Source organism: Saccharomyces kudriavzevii, assembly GCF_947243775.1.
Source record: "Saccharomyces kudriavzevii IFO 1802 strain IFO1802 genome assembly, chromosome: 15".
Lineage (NCBI taxonomy): Eukaryota > Fungi > Ascomycota > Saccharomycetes > Saccharomycetales > Saccharomycetaceae > Saccharomyces > Saccharomyces kudriavzevii.
Genome location: NC_079286.1, coordinates 704,158 through 727,367, shown reverse-complemented (window position 1 = coordinate 727,367; position 23,210 = coordinate 704,158). Strand labels below are relative to the sequence as shown.

General features: G+C 38.8%; 13 protein-coding genes across 13 annotated transcripts; 8 read left to right on the top strand and 5 right to left on the bottom strand.

The window, feature by feature from the left end:
* Positions 1 to 340: 340 nt before the first annotated feature.
* Positions 341 to 1,264, bottom strand: ODC2 (mitochondrial 2-oxodicarboxylate carrier; the record flags this gene model as incomplete). The annotated part of the gene is made up of 1 exon (XM_056231399.1): positions 341 to 1,264. One exon carries the CDS (start codon positions 1,262 to 1,264, stop codon positions 341 to 343), a length of 924 nt encoding a protein of 307 aa, XP_056085221.1.
* Positions 1,265 to 2,034: 770 nt separating this feature from the next.
* On the top strand, positions 2,035 to 3,117 carry MCT1 ([acyl-carrier-protein] S-malonyltransferase; the record flags this gene model as incomplete). The annotated part of the gene is made up of 1 exon (XM_056231398.1): positions 2,035 to 3,117. The coding sequence occupies one exon, from the start codon at positions 2,035 to 2,037 to the stop codon at positions 3,115 to 3,117; it is 1,083 nt and encodes a 360-aa protein (XP_056085220.1).
* A 315-nt stretch (positions 3,118 to 3,432) lies between these two features.
* Positions 3,433 to 4,230, bottom strand: RCN2 (Rcn2p; the record flags this gene model as incomplete). Its single annotated transcript, XM_056231397.1, has 1 exon — positions 3,433 to 4,230. The coding sequence occupies one exon, from the start codon at positions 4,228 to 4,230 to the stop codon at positions 3,433 to 3,435; it is 798 nt and encodes a 265-aa protein (XP_056085219.1).
* A 310-nt stretch (positions 4,231 to 4,540) lies between these two features.
* On the top strand, positions 4,541 to 7,336 carry STE13 (Ste13p; the record flags this gene model as incomplete). Its single annotated transcript, XM_056231396.1, has 1 exon — positions 4,541 to 7,336. The coding sequence occupies one exon, from the start codon at positions 4,541 to 4,543 to the stop codon at positions 7,334 to 7,336; it is 2,796 nt and encodes a 931-aa protein (XP_056085218.1).
* Positions 7,337 to 7,682: 346 nt separating this feature from the next.
* RFC1 (replication factor C subunit 1) lies at positions 7,683 to 10,271 on the bottom strand (the record flags this gene model as incomplete). The annotated part of the gene is made up of 1 exon (XM_056231395.1): positions 7,683 to 10,271. One exon carries the CDS (start codon positions 10,269 to 10,271, stop codon positions 7,683 to 7,685), a length of 2,589 nt encoding a protein of 862 aa, XP_056085217.1.
* Positions 10,272 to 10,600: 329 nt separating this feature from the next.
* On the top strand, positions 10,601 to 12,058 carry RUD3 (Rud3p; the record flags this gene model as incomplete). The annotated part of the gene is made up of 1 exon (XM_056231394.1): positions 10,601 to 12,058. One exon carries the CDS (start codon positions 10,601 to 10,603, stop codon positions 12,056 to 12,058), a length of 1,458 nt encoding a protein of 485 aa, XP_056085216.1.
* Positions 12,059 to 12,296: 238 nt separating this feature from the next.
* On the top strand, positions 12,297 to 12,854 carry AIM41 (Aim41p; the record flags this gene model as incomplete). The annotated part of the gene is made up of 1 exon (XM_056231392.1): positions 12,297 to 12,854. The coding sequence occupies one exon, from the start codon at positions 12,297 to 12,299 to the stop codon at positions 12,852 to 12,854; it is 558 nt and encodes a 185-aa protein (XP_056085215.1).
* Positions 12,855 to 13,281: 427 nt separating this feature from the next.
* Positions 13,282 to 13,992, top strand: SPR2 (Spr2p; the record flags this gene model as incomplete). The annotated part of the gene is made up of 1 exon (XM_056231391.1): positions 13,282 to 13,992. One exon carries the CDS (start codon positions 13,282 to 13,284, stop codon positions 13,990 to 13,992), a length of 711 nt encoding a protein of 236 aa, XP_056085214.1.
* A 308-nt stretch (positions 13,993 to 14,300) lies between these two features.
* SAS5 (Sas5p) lies at positions 14,301 to 15,068 on the top strand (the record flags this gene model as incomplete). The annotated part of the gene is made up of 1 exon (XM_056231390.1): positions 14,301 to 15,068. The coding sequence occupies one exon, from the start codon at positions 14,301 to 14,303 to the stop codon at positions 15,066 to 15,068; it is 768 nt and encodes a 255-aa protein (XP_056085213.1).
* Positions 15,069 to 15,400: 332 nt separating this feature from the next.
* On the bottom strand, positions 15,401 to 16,678 carry STE4 (G protein subunit beta; the record flags this gene model as incomplete). The annotated part of the gene is made up of 1 exon (XM_056231389.1): positions 15,401 to 16,678. One exon carries the CDS (start codon positions 16,676 to 16,678, stop codon positions 15,401 to 15,403), a length of 1,278 nt encoding a protein of 425 aa, XP_056085212.1.
* Positions 16,679 to 17,885: 1,207 nt separating this feature from the next.
* Positions 17,886 to 20,591, top strand: MGM1 (dynamin-related GTPase MGM1; the record flags this gene model as incomplete). Its single annotated transcript, XM_056231388.1, has 1 exon — positions 17,886 to 20,591. The coding sequence occupies one exon, from the start codon at positions 17,886 to 17,888 to the stop codon at positions 20,589 to 20,591; it is 2,706 nt and encodes a 901-aa protein (XP_056085211.1).
* Positions 20,592 to 21,003: 412 nt separating this feature from the next.
* RPB10 (DNA-directed RNA polymerase core subunit RPB10) lies at positions 21,004 to 21,216 on the bottom strand (the record flags this gene model as incomplete). The annotated part of the gene is made up of 1 exon (XM_056231387.1): positions 21,004 to 21,216. One exon carries the CDS (start codon positions 21,214 to 21,216, stop codon positions 21,004 to 21,006), a length of 213 nt encoding a protein of 70 aa, XP_056085210.1.
* Positions 21,217 to 21,800: 584 nt separating this feature from the next.
* Positions 21,801 to 23,090, top strand: NPT1 (nicotinate phosphoribosyltransferase; the record flags this gene model as incomplete). Its single annotated transcript, XM_056231386.1, has 1 exon — positions 21,801 to 23,090. One exon carries the CDS (start codon positions 21,801 to 21,803, stop codon positions 23,088 to 23,090), a length of 1,290 nt encoding a protein of 429 aa, XP_056085209.1.
* Positions 23,091 to 23,210: the final 120 nt, after the last annotated feature.

The following is a 23,210-nucleotide window of genomic DNA, read 5'->3' as shown; positions in this document are numbered from 1 at the left end:
CCACCGTTATGATCCTTCTTACATTCTGTACAATTTTTCTTTTTGATATTTAGAAAAAAACCATACAAAATTAATCGTGCGGATTAATCATCCAGGACTATAAAACCGTGTTGTTTATATCGAGTCTTTTTCGGTATAAGCGTCAAGTCCATCGGAGAGATCAAAAATTTTGTTCATCTTAACGCCCTTTTGTGTAGAAAGTTGAGTAAAGCGCAAGCTTTTCTTTACATTTCAAAACTTCTACGCAAGGGCTGGTAGGACAAACATGCTATTCTTGTTTCAACGTAAAAATGTTGTAGAAAATCAAAGAAAAAAGAAGGTATTCTATATGCAATAAATATCAATGTCCGTACTTAAGATCTCTGAAAAAGTTCATCATGCCAGTGAACACGACCAACATCAATGAACCGCCAGGTGCCAGTCTACACACTTTTGGAACAAAGCCTTTGTACAATGCTCTGAACCCTTCTTCACGGTATATGATCAACAACGAGGGTAGGGACCAGTTGTACTTCTTCACGGCACTGTTAACCGCGTCTACACTCTGGATTCTCGATTTGACCACGTCAAAAGGGGTGTTTAGCATGGTACCGACAGTACCACCGATGGCACCCGCGATAAGATCGTTTCTTGTCTTTTGTCCCTTTGTCTTTGCCTCGGGCATCGAGTTTCTTACTTGAAAGATAACACCAAAGTAACCACCATTCCAAAGAGCATTTCTCCACATAGTGGATTCAACACCCTTGTATAACCCAGTAATACCTTCATTCTTGATGGTCTTTTTCAAACAGTCCATTGGCCCGGGATAGTTGGAATTGATGTCTTGCATTCTGATCTTGATCAACTCAAAAGGAACAATAACGGCAGCTTCCGTCATCCCGGCAGAGGCGCCAGCCGCAATGGAGATCTTCTGCGTAGTTTCTTTCGTGTTGAACAGATTTTTGAAGACTTTTTGGTATTGATCGTTGCATGCAAATTTAGTGGCTCTCTTTGGTGCTTCCATCAACATTGGGGAACTAATGCCTCTGTATAGTCTACCGAAACCCTCTTTCTTCACAATTTTTTTCAAACAATCAATGACACCATTGTATTTCTCCACTTGCTTGCCTGCCGCAGCAGCTGCAGGCGTCGTCACCTCCAGTTGGAACCTTGTCTTGACAACATCAAGTGGGTACATTACGGCCAATTCAGAGATACCAGCGACGGCACCCGATATGAACTGGTATATGAAAGGCAATGGCTTTGCGTTTGCGTCTGATGACATTTTTATTCTGGTACTTTCTGGGGTTGCTTGGCTATACAGGATCCACACAGTAAGAAAAAGCAGGAGGCTTTTGAACTGGAAAGACTAAGAAAAAGTTTTATAAGAGAGTACACGCGAATTCAATTCGACTTGAAAGCAACGGATACTGTATTGAGCAACAGCATGAACTTTTCGAGATACACAGGCAAAAAAAAAAGATAACGACGAAAAATCAAGAAAAAAAAAGTTCCCTAGGAATTCGCTCAAACATAGATTGGTATCGTAAATGGCACTAATGCATGTTTGAAGTGTTCGGAATACTGAACATGAACGACAAAAATGAGAGGAGCAACGATCGAGAGGGATCAAAGATCTTGTATGAGTGGAGCAAATCGGTCAATCAAGGCTTGTTGTTCTTGCATTTGCGTGTGTACCGCCACTCCAACGAGAGTAACACACAGTAGCATCGCCTTGTATTAATGACATATAACACTTGATGACAAAGGGGAAACAGTACTCCTGCCAAGAGAAAGCTGGAAACAAATCGCAAGCTCCTGAATGATATTCAAATCCAGAAAGTGTCAACTTCTTGCAAGGCACCTTTTGGCCGTATGACAAAAGGCGCATTTCAACCTCCGATGGATGGAAACAAACTGTATATCGAACTCAAGGATAAAATAAAGCTTGCGGGAGACTATTATATAATTGTAGGGATATACAACGTGAATTGAGAGTAGCATACAGATATCTCGCTCTTTCTCCCGTCCTAATACAGATTTATAAACGTATACATGAAGCTGTTAACATTCCCAGGCCAAGGGACTTCCATCTCTATTTCGATTTTGAAAGCGATAATAAGAAACAAATCAAAAGAATTTCAGACAATTCTGAGCCAGAACGGCAAGGATTCAAATGATCTATTGCAATACATTTTCCAGAACCCCTCCAGCCCCGGAAGCATAGCAGTTTGTTCCAATCTTTTTTATCAATTGTATCAGATACTCTCATATCCTTCCGCTTCCCTAGATCATGCACAGAAAAGCACGTCTAATATTGATATACCCAGCAGGAGGGACAATGAACAATGCTATCTTCTAGGTCACTCATTGGGGGAGTTGACCTGTTTGAGTGTCAATTCGCTGTTCTCGTTGAAGGACCTTTTCGACATTGCTAATTTTAGAAACGAATTGATGGTAACGTCCACTGAAAAATACTTGGTGGCCCACAACATCAACAGATCCAACAAGTTTGAAATGTGGGCGTTATCCTCTCCAAGGGCCACGGATTTACCACAGGAGGTTCAGAAACTATTGAATTCCCCTAATTTGCTATCGTCTTCACAAAACACCATTTCCGTGGCTAATGCGAATTCAGTAAAGCAATGTGTGGTCACTGGCCTGGTGGATGACTTGGAGTCCCTAAGAACCGAGTTGAACCTTAGGTTCCCGCGCTTGAGGATCACAGAACTGACTAACCCATACAACATTCCCTTCCATAATAGCACCGTGTTGAGGCCCGTTCAAGAGCCACTATATGACTACATATGGGATATACTAAAAAAAAATGGAACTCACACGTTAACAGAGCTGAACCATCCAATAATAGCCAACCTGGATGGTAACATCTCTTACTACATCCATCATGCGCTAGATAGATTCGTCAAATGTTCAAGTAGAACTGTACAATTCACTATGTGTTACGATACCATTAACTCTGGGACTCCAATAGAGATTGAAAAAAGCGTCTGCTTTGGGCCAGGGAATGTGATTTATAACCTCATCAGGAGGAATTGCCCTCAGGTAGAAACTATAGAGTATACCTCTTTGGCCACCATAGACGCATACCACAAGACGACAGACAAGAACGAAGATTAACGAAGAAATGCCGCCTGCCCTATTGTAAAGTCAGCGCTTACACTCAATGTACTCAGGGAAAGAGGAGAGAAAAAGGACGAAAATATTCAAAACGACAACAACAGACTAATTCTATATATATATATATGCACATACACATACATAATTCCTTATATGTTGCTCATTCTTAAAACCAGAGAAAGCCTTAAATGCATACATAATGGTGATTCACATATATAAAACGCGTACACGTAAATGTATATATATATATATATATATATATATATACTCCTTCACTTTATCATATCATGCATATTTTTTGATAGTAGTGACACCCTAATGGAAAAATTCATTAACCGTTATGCTTGGACTTTTTGGGGGATTCGACGTACTACCATTCGCTTTACTTTGAACATGTGATGCAGCGTTACTACCAGCGGAAGTGTCAATAGTTAATCCTAATGGCTTAGAAGCGAAAAGACATTTGGTGTCTGACGTTGACTTATCCTTATTTTCTGGTTGTGAAGGCAAAGATGTCTGTGAGCTTCCGTTCAAAGACAGATTTGAAGTTGAAGAAGACGATCTGGAGAGCTTGGGCAGCGGTTCTTGGTAACTGAATGGCTTTGAATCCGTCGAAAGTTTTAGAAATGTGGGCGATTCCAGCGATGATTTATCGGGGGACAACGAAGATCCTCCTTTATTTAGGGATGAGCCGTCTATTCCAGTGACCCCTGGATCTGTATTAATAGATAAAAGAGGCTTGCTATGTCCTTCCTCCAAGAATGGCGAACCGTCACCTTGGAAGGCCGCAGCGTCGTCTGTAGAACGGGAACGAGGATGTTGGCTGTTTAGAAGGGACTCAGTAACAAATAACTTCATCGAATCGCCGTTTTCTTTGGGCAGCAGACCCTGTAAAAACTTGAATACTTGCAGTGTGTCATCTTCATTGTCGAATATAATTATAATTCTGTTCAAAAATGGTAGTGGAGTGTAGTATTGCAAGCGACTTTGTAAATTAGGAAACTGCTCCTTGAATAAAGTCTTTTCCAACTGTGTGGGCCATTTACTGGTAAATTTGCCACTGGGAATGTCGGTGATTAATATCTGTGTTCTCATCTGCTTTTGATTTGCCATATGTCCTGGTGCTACAACACTAATGTATCTGCCCTGATCGATGCTTGCCACTGATATATACCTTTTGTAGCCTCAATATAAGCCTCTCTCCTTATTCTATTAACACGCGGCTCTAGGCGAAGCCACCCGGCCGATGAAATTTGTTTCATCGTATTACAAGCAGTCTCAAAAGTGGATACCGTGAGAGGGCTTTCAACCATGTACTTGCCAAAAAGCGGTTACCTATTTTGGTCCAAGCTATTTTATTCGAGCCTCATGACTTAGTAAACTAGCTTGGTTGCTGTTCGTGTAAAAATATAGAAAGCCGTTGATGTCTTCATCTACTCATTCTCACAAAAGGAAGAATAGTCATTTATTCCCGCAAAGGAAGAGTTCGAACTCTTCCATGGATAACCCGTTCTTCCTTGACAGCAATAACGCGACTAATACGGATTCTCAGGTTAATGAGAATGAATATACCATTGACGAGGGCAGGCCGACGGATGCCACAATAGATGTTACCGACGGTCCTCAGACGCCCTTCCTCCAGGAGCGCTACTCAATGACACCGCGACCAGAAAGTTTTGAATTTGATGACGTTGAGAACCAGGGTCGTATGCAATCGTTCTTCAGCGTAGACTCATTCAATCGCCGCTGGGGAGAATGGTCCCTACCAGAAAAAAGATCTTATGTTTTAGTCTTTACTTTAATAGCACTATTAGTCTTATTTTTAATGGTCATCTTAAAACCTACGAAATTTCTATCTAATCGAACCACGCCCGCTGAAACATCTCCAGAAAATCCAAGCTCGAGTAAGAGGTCTTTCTCAATCGAAAATGTTTTGGACGGAGATTTTGTCATCCCTGAAAATACTTTCCACTTTATTAACCCACCTCAGATCTTATTAAGTCAAGACTTGGATCCCGGATTATTCTTCACCACAAAGGAAATTGATGGGCAGACACATTTTATTGCTAAACAATTATTTGATGAAACCTTTGAAGTAAATTTAGGTGGTAATAGATTTCTGTATCAAGGAGCCGAGTTTACCGTCAGTAGTGTCCAAATCAATTATGAGTTGGATAAACTTATACTTGGAACGAACTTAGAGCCTGAATTTAGGCACTCTTCCAAAGGTTATTACTGGGTCAAAGATTTGAGCACAGGTGCCATTGAACCAATATTACCACCTGAAGAGTCAAATGATGACAATGAATTTGGATTAGTGAAGCTATCCTACGCCCATTTTTCACCTGCTTACAAATACATTTATTTCGTCTATGAAAGCAATTTGTTTTTACAATCAGTAAGTGCCAGATATGCCAAGAAGCTAACCGAAGATGGCTCAGAGGAGGTGTTCAACGCCAAACCAGATTGGATATACGAGGAAGAAGTCCTCGCGTCTGACAAAGCCATATGGTGGGCCCCGGATGACTCCAAAGCTGTTTTTGCAAGATTCAATGACACGAATGTTGATGATATTCAATTAAATCATTACACCGACATGGACGAACCATACCTTTCTAACTCCAGAATCAAATATCCTAAGCCAGGTTTTCAGAATCCCAAATTTGACCTATTTCTCATCAACTTGCAAAATGGTATAATCTATTCAATTAATGCCGACTGTCAAAATGATTCCATTCTGTATAACGCGAAATGGATTAGCCCGGATGCATTTAGATTTGAGGTCACCGACAGAAATTCCAAGATATTGGACGTCAAAGTTTACGATATACAATCTGCCAAACTACTTACCGTGAGAACCACGGATTCAAACTTGTATAAAGGATGGATCGAAAAGACAAAAGATGTCTTGAGTATTCCACCAAAGCCGGAGTCGAAAAGGACGGAGTACGGTTATATCGATATTCACACAGATATTGCGGGATTCAATCATCTTTTTTATTATCCAAGCATCCTTGCTAAAGATGGTATTCAATTAACCAAGGGGAACTGGGAAGTTACTGGGAATGGCATTATAGGTTACGAATATGAAACTGATACTGTATTTTTTACGGCCAATAAGATCGGTGTAATGTCGCAACATCTTTATAGTACTAGTTTTGCGGACCCAACATCTCAGGGCAAGCTCCAATGTTTACAAAACCCATCAGATAAACATGATTTCTATGACTTCGAGTTAAGTTCCAGTGCGAGATATGCTGTTTCCAAAAAATTGGGCCCCGATACACCGGTGAAAGTAGCTGGACTGCTCACAGAAGTTTTAAACGTTGCCGATACCCACGATGATTCAATTGTGCAACTCACAATTGATGAGAAATTAAAGGAAACAATAAAGAACTACGATTTACCCATTACAAATTACAATTCCATGGTTTTAAACGATGGCATTGAAATAAACTACATTGAAATTAAACCAGCAAATGTGGATCCTAAGAAAAAATATCCAATATTAGTCAATATTTACGGCGGTCCAGGATCTCAAACATTTACTACTAAATGGTCGCTTGCATTTGAACAATCTGTCGTATCAGGACTGGATGCGATAGTTTTACAGATAGAACCCAGGGGGACTGGCGGGAAAGGTTGGAATTTCAGATCATGGGCTCGCGGAAAATTAGGATACTGGGAGCCTAGGGATATTATCGAAGTCACCAAGAAATTCATACAAACAAATAGGCCACACATAGATGAGAATAAGGTCGCAATTTGGGGTTGGTCTTACGGCGGTTTTACAAGTCTGAAAACTGTAGAGTTAGATAATGGCGAAACATTCAAATACGCGATGGCAGTTGCGCCAGTGACAAATTGGACATTATATGACTCAATTTATACGGAAAGATATATGAACCAACCATCAGAGAATCAGGAAGGCTATCTTGATATATCCACCATCAAAAATTACAAATCATTCGAATCATTAAGACGACTCTTCGTCATGCACGGCACTTCTGATGATAATGTTCACATACAAAATACATTTAGATTTGTAGATCAACTGAATTTATTGGGACTGACCAATTATGACATGCATATCTTTCCGGATTCTGACCATTCCATCAGGCACCACAATGCCCAAAGGATTGTGTTCCAAAAACTATACTACTGGCTAAAGGACGCATTTGATGGACACTTTGACAACATGAAAATTTTGCATCTGTGATGAATTTCTGGAACATCAAAGTGAATTTAATGCGATAGGACAAAACCTATTCAACGTAATAACATAGCGGCCTTACATTTCTTCAAGTAAACTAAGAATGACGATGACCTAATGTTTTTTACATTCAAATTTTAGACCTAACAAACGTAAAGTTTATTGCGAGTTATATGTATGGGCACATTCCTTTGCACACTCACTATATTAAAAAAAATGTCTATATACCGAGCGGTAATACTTAGTTAATGAGCAATTACCACTATACGTTCCCAGCATCTGTAATATAACGGTTCAATAGTAAATGAGAGGAGGTGCGTGATATATAACCATACCATCTATATATATAAGGTCATGCTTTAGTTTTCCTCTTTTTACTAGCACTCGTTTTGCCGCTAATGGCCTTCCTCTTAGTAGGTTTAGCTTTCTGTTTGATAAGTTTATCCTTTTTTAAGTCTGTGCCACTGTCTTGGGGTTCTTCATCATCTGCAGGAGCTGGGTTGTCATCGGCATCAACGACATCTTCGAAATCAGGGGTAGTAGTACTGGTAGCAGCACCTCCCGCACCAATAGTGCTGCCTGTTCTGTAGATTGCGACCGGGTGCGTCATACTGTTATATTTTCGTGTGAATCCACTTTTAACTGCCGCTGGTATCTTTTTGATAGCTGTGGCGGTCACATCAGGCCCTACAAAAAATTCCATGATGGAATCCCAATCTTCCTTGGTCAAGTAATAATCATCCATTACTTCAATAACAGATGGAATTGCATCCGCTCCTTGCTTCGAAAACGGATCCAATAGTCGTTTCTTGAAAGTTGGCAAGTAATCCAACCTTAATCCAATTTTGTCGGTAGATGTACTTAGTCTTGTGTGATAATGTATCTCTTGTAGCAACCTATAATATTTACCAGATTTAGAATTTTGACCTAGCCAGGAAGTGAAATTAATTCTTCCAGCCATATGGCCAGCAACCTTTGAAGCTGGATAAACTGATGAAAGAACCGCATGCAGTGGCAATAGACTCCATAATTGCTCACTACTACGAATTTTCCTTTCGACCATATCACCTAACGAAATACAGTTAGCCGCTTCAGCAACAGCTTCTAAATGCGTTTGGCCAGGTTTCAAAACGCTCGGCCTTGTAGATAGATAGTTTTCTTGAATCATTAAGGGCGTGAAATCAAAGTCATCAAAGTATAGCGCGATCTTATCGTTTAAGGTAAAGTTCCTTGATCCTACTTCTGAGTATATTTGTCCATCTAGCATTTTATGGGCGATGTCAAAAGGCTTTAAGGCAATATTCTTTTCCCATGCCTTTGATATCTCGTTAATATTTTCGTGGTTAATAGATTTGGTAGTCGTAGATATTGTTGAAAGGAGATTGATGACTTGACGGATATCACCTCTTGTACTTTGTATCAGTCTGTCAATGACATTTGGATCCAGTTTGAACTTTTCCCTAATAGCAATTGTCATTAGCCTTGATTTGATACTGTTAGCATCAGGTCTTCTAAATTGAATGTCAAGACAGACTCTATCAAAGGGTCTCATTTTCGGTAAATTACGCTCATTGCAAATTAGAATTAATGGAGTCGACGTCTTGCGACAAAACTGTGCCAGTTGGCCAACCCCACCTCTGTCACCACCACTCATACCATCGACTTCATCCATAATGATCACGAAATGTTTTCCGTTTATATTCTGAAGATCTTCGTTGCGTTTGAAATAACCTACGACTGACATATTGTCAAGAGCGTTTTTGACACCAGCATTAAGTAAAGTCTTAGAACGGACATCAGAAGCGTTTTGTTCAAGAATGTCATACCCAAGTTCTTTCGCAACTAAATGAGCGGCGGTAGTTTTTCCGATACCAGGAGGACCGTATAGCATCGCAGCCCTGAATACACCGGAACCGTCTTTACCGGGGTTTTTGAATCCATTTTTCTTCGAATGTTCCCAATTATTTAACCAATTCTTCAATTTGGCCACACTTCCTTTGTTACCACAAACCTGTTGCAAATTAGTTGGTGCATATTTCACCGTCCATAATTTATCCTCTTCCCTGATCATATCGTCTCTTTTAACATGACCACCAGAGACTCTAGAAGCGGCAAGTTTTTCAGCCCTTTCTTCCTCCTTCTTGACAAGTACTTGTGCTTCTTTGGCAGCAGCATGCTGTTGTTCCTCTAATTTTTGACGTGCTTTTTCGGCAGCTTCTCCATCACCTCCTTCAGCGGGCATTCCGGCAATCAATTGCTTAAAGCCCTCTTCGTCTATGGCTTTGATTTTCAACTGCTTGATTTTTTCCAGTTTTTTTGGACCTGCTTCATCACCCAAAACTACCACAGAAGTTTTGCTTGAAATTGATTTAGTAACTCTCGCACCGTACCTTTTTGCAAGAGCTTCAGACGCACCACGTTCTAAAGTGGGCAATACACCTGTGAAGACAATCGTCAGACCTAATAGACAGTTCGGCTTACCTTCAGGAAAGTCACTTATTTCAGAAGCAATTTCGTCTGGATCCACATTTGAATCTGCGCTTTTAAAATCGAACTTAACATTCTCTTTTACGTGGACACTTGACAGATCTAATGATGGTATTTTAGCCAGTATATCTTGAGCCGTAACATCTGAAAGAGTTGGGCCTGATGTTTTGGAAGGACGTTGTTTTTTTTTTGGAACTAATGACTTTGCAACTGGTGAAGATGCCTTTCTCTTTTTGAGAATAGGTATTTTCTTTTCTGATTCAGGAGTCTCTGATATATCAATTATCTTATTTACAGGTGCTTTCTTAGGTGTTTTATCATTTGATTCTTTGTCAGGTTCATTTTCTAGATCAATTATTTCTGGTTCGGATGCCCTCGCATGTCCTATGGGTCTGGATGCTGACGATCTTGCAGGTTTCTTATTTTTACCAAAAAAATCGGAAATATTAACCATTTCTCTCAACTGAGCTTGAGGATGATTTGAGCCTGAGTTTTAATATTAGATGCAAATTAACCAATCCTTAACCGTATGAAGATCAAGTAGTTTACGTCAACAAAACCTCTTCCTCCATTTACAAATAATAGTTCTTATTCTTATTTCCTATTTTTTTTCAGTCCTTCTGAATTTCGTGCTCATTTTGGTACGAAAAATGAAATATGAAAACAGATAGAAATTACAAATGAAAAATATTTAGCATGCCTGTATAAAAGCAACTTATTGAGTGCTCGTGCACACAAGTCAGTTGTCTTTTTCGCGTACAATTCATCACTTGATAGTACCTTATGGGCAAGAACAAGAAAAAAACAGGCAAAAAGGCTAAACGCCAGCCCCATGTGGAGAACATTGATGAAACGGCTAATGAACACGAAGCAGTACTTAATCCTGTAAACGGACACGATTCCATAGAGATTTTTACAGAGGCAGATGTTGTTGGTGGCGTGGATAATGTAGGAGCCAAGAAGGAAGAGCTTTCAGAGGGAGCAGATCGACAAGAAGTCGGCGATGACCTGACCACAGATGAAGTTGCTTCGTCAGAGAACAAAAAGGCTGACGACGAGATTAAGGTTTTAAAAGAAGAAATAAAACGGTTGAATCTGGAATTGGATGCTAAAAAAAGCGAAGAGACGTTCAATGAAGGCCCTAAAGATGAACTAGCAAATGTTATCAAAGAAAGGGACGAATTCAAAACGCAATATGACACATTATTGAGCAAGATATCTTCAATGAAATCAATTTTCAATAAAATGAAAGAAGCACAAAAACAATTAGAAGAAGTACAAGAGCAACTAACGGAATATGAATCGCAAAACCTGAAATTGAAGAAAAAGCTTGAAGCTACCAAGACGGAAAACTCTGAGCTACAATCTGCCATTGTAACACTAAATAAAGAAATAGAACATCTGGAAAATGAGCAGGAAAATGCAGAAGATGTCTTTTTAGAGTATGAATCAAGTGTTGAGGCTTTACAAGGTGAAAAGCACGACATAATTGAAGCACATAACAAAGAACTTAACACTTATAGGAAGGAAAAAGATCAATTGAGTGTTCAAATCCAAGAACTCATGATAATATTGGAGAATAATAAACAGGACATCTCCGATTTAAGAACAGAGAGAGATGAATTGAAACAGGCTTTGGAATCCCATGAAAGTGAAAAGGCAGTATTACAAAATTCTGTAAACGACCTGGAGCTGAAAATCGAAGAAACTGATAGCAAAAGGCAAGAGGAGGGTAGAGAAAAGGACCTGGAAGTCAAGGCTTTACGATCTCAACTTGACACGGAGCTGGAAGCCCACAACAATGACATACAAATTCTGGAAAACTTGAAAAAACAAATAGAGGACATGAGAGAGGACGTATCCATGAAGGAAAAATACGAAGAAGAATCTAAGCAGCACATCTTACAAATTGGCAAGCTACGTCACGAAGCTATCATACTAAATGAACATTTAACAAAGGCACTGGCCATGCTCAAAAAATCAAGCGACTCCGAATCCGTCGACAAAGAATTGATATCCAACCTTTTGATATCTTTCGTATCCATACTTAGAGCAGACCCAAGGAAGTTTGAAGTTCTTGAATTGCTATCAAATTTCTTAAACTGGGATGAAGACAAGAAACAACAGGCGGGCTTAATCTCGAATAATGACCAGTCCAGAAATTCAAGCGCCGTATCAAGAACAGAAAGCTTCGTGTCGCTATGGACCAACTACCTCGAAAAGGAAAGTGAAAAAGACTGACTGGGAAAGCTGAACCCAGTTCTGACCAGCATACATACGTAGTGTAACACCTTCCCAATCTATACTCTATAAACGATAAATCACATAAATGAGTTTCTTCTACCCGGCATCCGGGACTTTTCGGGGAAGGATTTTTTATTAAGGGAAGAATTCAAAGGATCTTATTATTCAAGGGATTAATGGACAGAAAGGACCCAGATGCAAAGCAGGGAAGCATAACAAGTAATTGCAATTCAAAATGTTCAAACAGTCAATTAGACCACTAGTCTCAACCCGACTAACTTTTGTTCGTTATAACAGCTCTGCAGCCTACACGGCTGCGGTCAGCCTGTTGAAGGGAGACTTAAAAAAGGCTATGATTGCCAAGGATGAAATGAAGAAGACGGCTATTAGGAGCATGCTATCAGCCATCAAGAACAAAGAAATCGACTTGAAAGGGAAGAGTGCTGACGAGTACTCTCTGTATGACATGTACTCCAAGTTAATCTCCCAAAGAAAAGACTCCATCAACGAATTTATTGCCAACAAAAGAGACGACTTGGTGGACAAAGAAAGAGGTGAGATGGACATCATAAAAAAATACATGGATCAGTTGCCAGTGTCATCGGAGCTTGACATTGATCAAAATGTGAAGAGTTTGTTGGACGCCCTTAAGGAAAAGGCTGGTGACAAAAAGGTCCAAATCAAAGAAATTATGGGGCAATTTGACTTAAAGTCCTTACCAACAGAATGGAAGACATCACCAACTGCCATTAAAAATAGCATTGTGAAGCAGTTCAAGGAAATCTTCAAATAAGGCTCTCACTAAAACACAGCCTCTACTCAGCATTGTATGAAAAAAGTAAAAATATTTGTCAACAGTTAGGAAAAAAAAAACTTCAACAATACATACCTCAATTATACTTAAATAAAAAAATCTATGCTCGCTTTTTCCTTGCATTTTTTTTTTTGCGTCAATCGTTTTTGTGTATCCTGTAATTGCGATAGCTTTGGCAAACTAGCACTTTGCTTTTCTTCTATAAAAGAGTCCTTTTGTATATTTTATGAAATGTTCTTTTCCTGGCACTCTCTTCGTACTGATTTTAAAAGGATCCAAGACACAAGATTAACAGCTAACCAAAAACTCTTACACATAACTAAAAAACGACACCAAGCAAGAAACTATTACGCAAGATAGGAACATAGAGCTTCGTATCCTTTTCTCTTTTTGATTTCTCATTGAAATGTTAGGATTATATTTATCTTCTCTTTTCTTTGCCTTTTTTATGGCACAAGTGTTTGCTACCAAGTACTCAATTACTTTTACATCAGATGACTATGAAGAGAACCAATCAGGAGAAAACTCATCTACTCCTTTGGTGTTTCACTTGGACAAGAATTCATTACCACCAGCATTGTTGAATCAAATGGAATTTAGTCCATATCTGGTACTAGCAGACTTGCCAGATGTACCCCGCGTTTTAGACTCACAAGAGCAAGCTGATACGGTGCTTGCTTCCAAATCTGTAATAGATTTTCTCTTGGAGGATCCCCTAACGATTGCAGAGCACAAAAAGTTCTCGCAAATCGAAAGTATTCTGTATGAAATTATGGAAGACAGCCTAAAGGAGAAAAACGGGACTGACGAAGTATTAGAAGAGGCGCCGAAACCGAAAATATACGCATATAAAGAGGTTGCGCCGACTAACACTAACTCAACCGACAATAACAATATTTTAACAACCAACACAACGTTAGCCAGTAAAATTCCATATTTATATGGTACGACAAGTTTGGCTGCATCCACTGGCGTTACTAGTGTTGAAATATTTCCAACCATCGCACCGGCAAATATTACGACCATTGGAGGATATGAAAACTCGTCGCCATTCTTAATGCCTTCAATGGAAATCCTATCCTTTTTGTTCAGTATATATTTGTTACTTTATCCGTAAAGTTCAGCAGCCACCATAAACAAATTCTCGATAGATAAAGCATTTAATTAATACATAAATAAAGGATTAATTCAAGTGCCATTTAGTGACGTTTGCGACTGACGCGGTCGCCTTATACGAACATCGCGAGATCAATAATTGCATTAAGCAACTCATCACTGCTGGATTTACATGACAGTAGGTTAGAAGAACGAGTTTCGGCGTGAGAAATAGTGCCTATACTCGACACCGTCTATAGACTATAGTATTGCTACTACTTTGGTCTAAAAGCCGTTTTTTTTTCTCATTATACCAAGAAACGCTCCTTTATGGACAAATCAATAGAGGTCACTCTCAGAGTAAAAACACAACAGGTTATAGTACCGGGGCAAAAAGTCGAGGAAGATGAACTCCCTTTACGTCGGTGGCAGATGGAGCTTATTATGCTAGATGCGAAGGCAAACGAAGTAGAGCCCACTATCATTTCCAAATGCATATACCACTTACATCCTAGCTTTAAAAAGCCTAGAAGAAGACTGGATTCACTACCATTTCTTATTAAGGAAACTGGTTGGGGAGAGTTCAACTTGCATATTGAGTGTTTTTTTATAGATAATGCCGGGAAATTCAGCATTGAACATGACTTAACGTTTGACGATAATGCATACGCAATTGATTATACTGTTAATGTTCCCTGTGGATCTTCACCTCTCAATAGTGAGCTATCTAAATACTTCAATCTTCCGCGAAAAATTGTGAATCAGCAGGAACAGATGTCGCTTCGTATCACCGATTTACCCTGGATCAAAACTCTTGCACTTATAGACGAGGACGTTATGACAGATGTCGTTCAGATGATATTAAGCGACTCAGCGGTACAAAAGGCGGTTGAAATGCATCCTAGAAGAGACCAATTTTTTATGTTTATAACCCAGCTACCCGATGAATTACTAATGAGGATCCAGGAGTTTTTAAAGTCACCGAATGATCGAACCGGTGAACAAAAGGCAACGAATCTCAGTTCAGATGTAACCAATATTTCAGCGCTTAAAGCTGAGTCAGTTAAAGGCGAGCCCTTTGATGAAGAAGTACTTTGAACTCATTATAAGAAGGGTCCTTGGGTGATGATTAAAACTAAAAATGAACCTGCAAAAAAATCGAAAAGAGAGTTTGCGTAAGCATGTTCATTTGAACTATGCAAGGAGGAAAGAGGGATACCTAAAAGTTAGAGGTTTCACTGTCGAATCTTTTGTTACTACTACTTTTTATTATAAATTGCAAAAAGTTCACTTAGCTAGAAGACATTTTTTCGCATCTACAAAGCTAGTGTTACTGTTGTTACTCTACGTAGATATGAGGTGTGTGTGTATTTATATGTATATTATGACATTGATTGATGATATTACTTATTGTCTTTCCAATAAGGAACCTACTGGTAACCTGGAGACCAGATTTTCATGATCGAGTCCCACGAACCTGTACATACAGCCAAACCATCTGGACTGGAGCGTACACCAGTAACTCTTCCGCCATGGCCTTCCAGTTTCCCAACAATCTCAGCTTTCAATACGTCCCACACAATACAACCAACATCTGTATAACATGCGTACATTAATCTTCCCGATGCACTAAAGTCTAGAGATACAACCCCTTGATTATCTAGGTAACTTGAACTGGTCGATTTAAAAGTTCGGGGTGATTGTGTATTATTGTACTCCATGTTGGCTGCAATGTAGGTAGGGGTTAAGGTGTGTTCTTCATTCCCTCGGGAAAGGGAAAAAGTAGCAATAGAGCAATCTGACCTCAAATCGTACATATTTACTACACCACTGTCACTTCCAGTCACAATTGACATCCCATCTTTGAAAAAGCGAAGTGCATTGATGTCACTATCGTTAACGTAAAAACTTTGTACAGCAGATGGCGACCTGTTGTCCCAAATATAAGTATACCCGTCTGACCCGCAACTAGCGAAAGTATTAAGAGAATTTTCTGAGTTTGTCTCTTCAGGAATTGCTAATGCCAGGACATCACCCAAATGATCAGAATATTCTCTCACTCTCTTTGCCTTCGGTATATCCCATAAAGCACATGTCATATCTCCACTCGCTGTTAATATATGTGAGTTATCTATGAATTCAATGTCCGAAATGTAACAGGTATGTCCTTTAAAAATTGACGCAACGTTTTGTTGCACTCTATTCTCTTTCGAAACTCTATAAATGGTACAGTTATTGTTTAAACCTGCACTCGCTACTAGATTACTGGATGGTGAGATAGCACAGGAAAGAACCCATTGGGAATCTAATGGAATAGCGTTTTGTTTCAAACCCGATGCACTATCCCATATAAGCATGAAACCATCTTGGCTCGCACTCAAAATATGCCTTGAATCTCGGCTCCAGCGAAAGTCAGAGATTTTATTATTATGACCTTTCAATACGATATTTGGTTTCAAATTGATTTTATTTTTGGTTAGTGGCGCAAGTTTGCTAGCCATCTGGAATAAGTTTGCATCTTGTATCTTATATTTAGCTTTATTTATTTGTGCATGAAGCTGTTTACTTTCTTGTCTGGCAGCTTCTATTTTATTTTTAAATTCATCCTCTACAGCAGAAATATCTTGCAGACTTAAACTTTGCGGCTGTGTATATTGCTGAGTGACGTTATTGGCGTACCCTATCGGATCTATTTGATGTGCAGCCATCTTCGCTGTGTTTGACTGGTGAAAGGTATTCTCTCTTGTAGTCTAATATACTAGCGATATTTTTTTCTACTTATTAATACCGGTCTATCGACCTTGGATGCTGGAACAATAAAGGCTATGAATATATTGTACTATCGTAACAGCAAGTTACCGTAAAAAGGGGAAGAAAACAAATTGAAGAAGTGATAAGAAATTTTGAGGATAGCTGTTCGGTTGTTGAGGGGAGTTAGGGTCATGTGGAGGACATGTCTCTAAAAAAGTTTTACATTGTGAAAGCTAAGGTCAAAAGTAAGATGAAACAGGCAAGTATGAAGTGAAAAAAATTTTTCTCTCTGTACAGCAAGAGTGCTGAGAAAGCCTAATGGGGTTGCGAGTAAATCAGCCAAAGTCCAGAAGGTTTAAACTTTTTTCCGGCGTAATATTGTGTCTTTTCGTCACTTCGTCGGTCCTGAAACATTTTTCGACGCGTGTAAAAATTTGCATCATACGAAAGTGCGTACAAAAACTTCCGTTCTAAAAGGGTCAGAAACCGCGAAGAATTTGCACAGGGAACGAAGTTATTGAGGTTTGACCTCATCGGCTGATAATTGGAGCCTAATCACACTGATCCCTCATAGTCTCAAAAACATCTTTTATTTTCGTGTTGTTTACAAAAAAGCACCCACTCACGGAGCGAATTGTGCTTACTCTCTCAATTACGGAAATCTTCATTCGATTGCTTATGCGATCATAGCAAATTTTTTTTCTCAATAGCTTTCGTGCAGGGGTAGGTAGGACTTCGATGGAGTGACATTAAATAACAAAATTAAACCCGAATGGTACTGCCAGAACACCTACTGAATGGGTGACTGTAGATTTCTTTTTCTTGCAGCCTTCAGAATTTAGTTCCTTGAAGCCTAAAAAATAATGCGATCCAGTTAGTTTGTTCCAATGAGGGGAATGAATTGCAGAGAATATACCTTCAAAGAATTTGCTACGGAAGGCTCCCCATTTAGCGGGTCGTATTCGATGATCAATATTTTTCCCTGACGATCAAAAACCCAATAGCAATATTGAATTGCAAGAAACTAGATGACTTATGCATGTTAGGAGGTGAAAAAAGAAGACGTATTCCCGGAATTAGGTAACTCCTTTTATTCTCTAGCATTTTCACTTTTTTCATACGCATAATAGTCTTCTATACTATCGACCGTAGCGCCCTGGTAATATGAACAGCCTTACCCCATTAAGGATTATCCCAAAAGTGGCAAACTATAGCGCATTAATAAGGCTCAAGGAAAGTCCGGTACGGCTTTTGCTCTTAAGAAGAAAGCTTTCCACACGGCCTGCGATATTGTATGGTTCGCCGTACATTAAGAGTCCCTTGATTCATTTACACAGCCGCATAAATAATGCTCATGGAACAACAAATGCAAATGTATTACATTTTGTGATTACTAGAAGATCAATATCAAACTTTCCCAAAATCATCGCCAAATTTATTCGACTACCTATATATGTTGGTGGCGGAGTGGCTGCTGCGGGGAGTTACATAGCGTACAAGATGGAAGAAGCGAGTTCTTTCACTAAGGACAAATTGGACCGAATCAAAGATTTTAGTGAAACAATGAAGGAAAAGTTCAATAGAATGTTTTCCAGCGGTGATCCCCAAAGTGGCGATAGTGGTAATGATGGTACCGTGCCAACTGCTACATTGATAGCCGCGACGTCATTGGAAGACGACGAAAGCAAGAAACAAGGTGACCCCAATGATGACGACGATGACGATGACGATGAAGATGACGGAAACGATGCTGTGGACACTACACAAGACGAAATGTTAAATTTGACCAAACAAATGATTGAAATTAGGACCATTTTGAATAAAGTAGACTCTTCTTCTGCACACCTTACCCTACCATCAATTGTCGTGATTGGCTCTCAATCTTCCGGTAAATCTTCCGTATTAGAATCTATTGTTGGAAGAGAATTCTTACCAAAAGGTTCCAATATGGTCACAAGAAGACCCATTGAATTGACTTTGGTCAATACCCCTAACTCAAACAGCGTAACTGCTGATTTTCCAAGCATGCGTCTTTACAACATAAAAGATTTTAAGGAGGTGAAAAGAATGTTAATGGAATTGAACATGGCAGTTCCAACTTCAGAGGCCGTTTCCGAGGAACCTATTCAATTAACAATCAAATCCTCTCACGTTCCAGACTTATCATTAGTAGATCTGCCTGGTTATATACAAGTGGAGGCCGCGGATCAACCAATGGAACTGAAAACTAAAATTCGCGACTTGTGTGAAAAATATCTAGCTGCGCCTAATATTATTCTGGCAATATCTGCCGCAGATGTTGATTTGGCTAATAGCTCTGCCTTGAAGGCCTCTAAGGCAGCAGATCCTAAGGGTTTGAGAACCATAGGTGTCATTACTAAGCTGGATTTAGTAGACCCCGAAAAGGCCAAAAGCATTTTGAATAATAAGAAATATCCACTGAGTATGGGCTATGTTGGTGTGATAACCAAAACACCCAGCAGCATAAGTAGGAAACACCTTGGCCTTTTTGGTGAAACACCTTCTTCGTCACTGGGTGGTATATTTTCTAAAAGCCAGCACAGTCAAGATACAGGAAATGAAAGTGCGAATGGAGTAAAACAAATAGTTTCTCACCAATTTGAGAAAGCTTATTTCAAAAAAAATAAAAAGCATTTTGCCAGTTGCCAGGTTTCTACCAAGAAATTAAGAGAGAAATTGATCAAAATTTTGGAAATTTCAATGTCAAATGCATTAGAGCCCACATCTACACTTATTCAGCAAGAATTGGATGATACTTCTTACTTATTCAAGGTGGAATTCAATGATAGGCATCTGACACCCAAATCATACCTTTTGAATAATATTGATGTACTAAAATTGGGAATCAAAGAATTTCAGGAAAAATTTCATAGAAATGAACTGAAGTCGATATTAAGAGCCGAATTGGATCAAAAAGTTTTAGATGTTCTGGCCACAAGGTATTGGAAGGATGACAATCTTCCTGATCTATCTTCTTCTAAGTCGGAAAGTGATACTGACATGCTATATTGGCATAAAAAATTGGAACTAGCATCATCCGGATTAACCAAGATGGGTATTGGTAGATTATCTACAATGTTAACCACCAATGCAATTTTGAAAGAGTTAGATAATATCTTGGAGTCTACCCAACTGAAAAATCACGAACTGATCAAAGACCTCGTCAGTAATACAGCAATTAATGTTCTAAACAGTAAATACTATTCAACGGCAGATCAAGTTGAAAACTGTATCAAGCCGTTCAAGTATGAAATTGATCTGGAAGAGAGAGACTGGAGTCTTGCTCGTCAACATTCTATCGGTTTAATAAACGAGGAATTACGTCAATGTAACTCGAGGTATCAGGCAATCAAAAATGCTGTTGGGAGTAAGAAGTTGACAAATGTAATGGGCTATTTAGAAAATGAATCGAACTTGCAAAAGGAGACACTTGGTATGTCCAAATTATTATTAGAAAGAGGCTCCGAAGCTATTTTCTTGGATAAAAGGTGCAAAGTGTTATCGTTCAGATTAAAAATGTTGAAAAACAAATGCCATTCAACAATTGAAAAGGATCGCTGTCCAGAGGTGTTTCTATCTGCGGTTAGTGATAAGTTGACTTCTACAGCGGTTTTGTTCCTTAACGTGGAATTATTGAGCGATTTTTTCTACAACTTCCCTATTGAATTAGACAGGAGGTTAACGTTGTTGGGGGATGAACAAGTTGAAATGTTTGCCAAGGAAGATCCAAAGATATCAAGACATATCGAATTGCAAAAGAGGAAGGAACTGTTGGAATTGGCTTTAGAGAAAATAGATTCTATCCTGGTTTTCAAAAAAAGCTATAAGGGTGTCTCCAAGAAGCTATAAAATTCAAAGAAATGGTATTATTCAGGATTTGTAAATAGCGTCTTATATGTAATTACCAGAACTAATTCTTTTCAGATATGAAAGGTTTATTTTTCAAACAAACTTTTTTTTTTTTTATATTATACAAGTCTAATTCATATACTTCAAGAAGTAATTTATCCTAACTTCCTACAGATACTTGTCTTACTAAATAAACAAAAGAGATATGTATATTTTCTATTATTTAGAGGAGAATGTTTTAATGAAGGCATGCAGAAGTTGATTGGGTTATTGTGTGGTTCATTCTAATGCGAAAGAATATGTTTTGTCATTTTGTCTCCACGTCCGTATCCAGCCTTCTCATCGATTTCGTCAATGAAAAGATGTAAGAAAAAGGAAAGAGTCTAAAAGAAAAAGCTGTGATAATAAACATCTAATCCCTCTTTTCCAGTGGGTTATATCTTAGAAACTTCTCAATGAGATCGACGTGGGTTAAAATCATTCTTCTGCAACAGTATCTTTTCAGGCCCAATCTTGACAACGCGGTACCTTCATCTAGCTCGTCTTCCTGTAACAGGTTCAAATAACTTTCCCATTTGTCACCAACAACTTTACCACAGGAGAAACATCTAACTGGGACAATCATTTTATATTATTATATGTCCAACCTAATCTCTGAAGTCTTTCACTCGCCCGCCTAAACACAATTAAAGTATCTTCATGTTGTAATTATTCCATCTTTTCTTTTCTTATGAAATTTTTTTTTCTGTCTGAAAGCAACGACCGAGAAATTACTTATTCGTTAAACGTGATAGTTCAATTGCTGACACTTCCAGTATACTAACCTCGAAGGTCTCAATGTCGGTTCACTCTTTGTCCACGGATAACATGGATATATCGAGAATAGTCAGGGTCTTTCTCCACACGTAAATCTTACGTTCAGTCTTTCTACGCTATGATTCTATCAAATATCAGTAGAAATGGTAGCAGCGCCAGGGTGAAAAATTCGTCAAAATCCGTCTTATAAGACCAGAAAAACTCGCAAATGAAAGAGTTGTAGTGTTCGAACAACCAACATTGATAGGTTATTTAATAGTGATTGAAGCGAGGGTTAAACTAGATTATCGTTTCTGTTTCCATTTATTATTGTACCAAAAGAACGATTCATAATATTTTCGAAGAGGCACAAATTCAATTCGCTTATAATTATTTCAACTAAGCAAGATAACCATGTCAGACCCAGTGATCAAGTCCCTTTTGGACACAGATATGTATAAGATTACAATGCATGCTGCGGTCTTTACTAATTTTCCAGATGTTACAGTTACCTATAAATATACCAACAGATCTTCTCAATTTTCCTTCAATAAAGAAGCTATAACTTGGTTAAAAGAGCAATTGCCGTACCTGGGCGATTTGAGATTTACAGAAGAAGAAATTGAATATCTACAAAAGGAGATCCCATATTTGCCATCTGCTTATATCAAGTATATTAGTGACTCTGACTACAAACTTAATCCTGAGGAGCAAATTTCTTTCACTTCAGAAGAAATTGAGGGCAAGCCTTCGCACTACAAGTTGAAGATTTTGGTTAGTGGTTATTGGAAAGATACCATGCTTTATGAGATTCCCTTATTGGCGTTGATCTCAGAAGCATATTTTAAGTTTGTCGACACTGATTGGGACTACGAAAACCAATTAGAACAAGCTATGCAGAAGGCTGAAAATCTATTTGATAACGATATCAAATTCAGTGAGTTCGGTACTAGGCGTCGCAGATCTTTGAAGACTCAAGATTTGATTATGCAAGGCATCATGAAAGTTGTTAATGCAAACCCAGAAAAGAATAAAGCATTATTTTTGGGTACCTCGAATGTTCTTTTTGCCAAAAAGTACGGAGTTAAACCAATCGGTACTGTGGCCCATGAATGGGTCATGGGAGTTGCCTCAATTAATGAAGATTATTTGCATGCCAATAAGAATGCCATGGATTACTGGATCAATACATTCGGAGCAAAAAATGCTGGTTTAGCATTAACCGATACTTTTGGCACAGACGACTTCTTGAAGTCGTTCTATCCGCCATATTCAGATGCCTATGTTGGTGTTAGACAAGACTCTGGAGATCCAGTTGAATATACTAAAAAGATTGCGCATCACTATCATGACGTCTTGAAACTACCTAAATTTTCGAAGATTGTCTGTTATTCCGATTCATTGAATATCGAAAAGGCAATCACTTACGCTCACGCGGCCAAGAAATATGGGATGTTGGCCACATTTGGTATTGGCACAAACTTCACAAATGATTTTCATAAAAAATCAGAACCGCAGGTAAAGAGTGAACCATTAAATATTGTTATCAAACTACTGGAGGCGAATGGTAATCATGCTATCAAGATTTCTGATAATTTAGGTAAGAATATGGGAGATCCAGTTACTGTGAAAAAAGTGAAAAAGGAACTAGGATATACTGAACAAGGCTGGAGTGGCGACAATGAGGCGCACAGATGGACGTAATTACTTCATTAGGAATACCCTTATTTGTAAAATTTTATGAATATGCCACACAGGTATTATATTAGTAGACATTGCAACGTGCATGGAAGGAAAAACATTATTATGAAAGGCGCGAATATA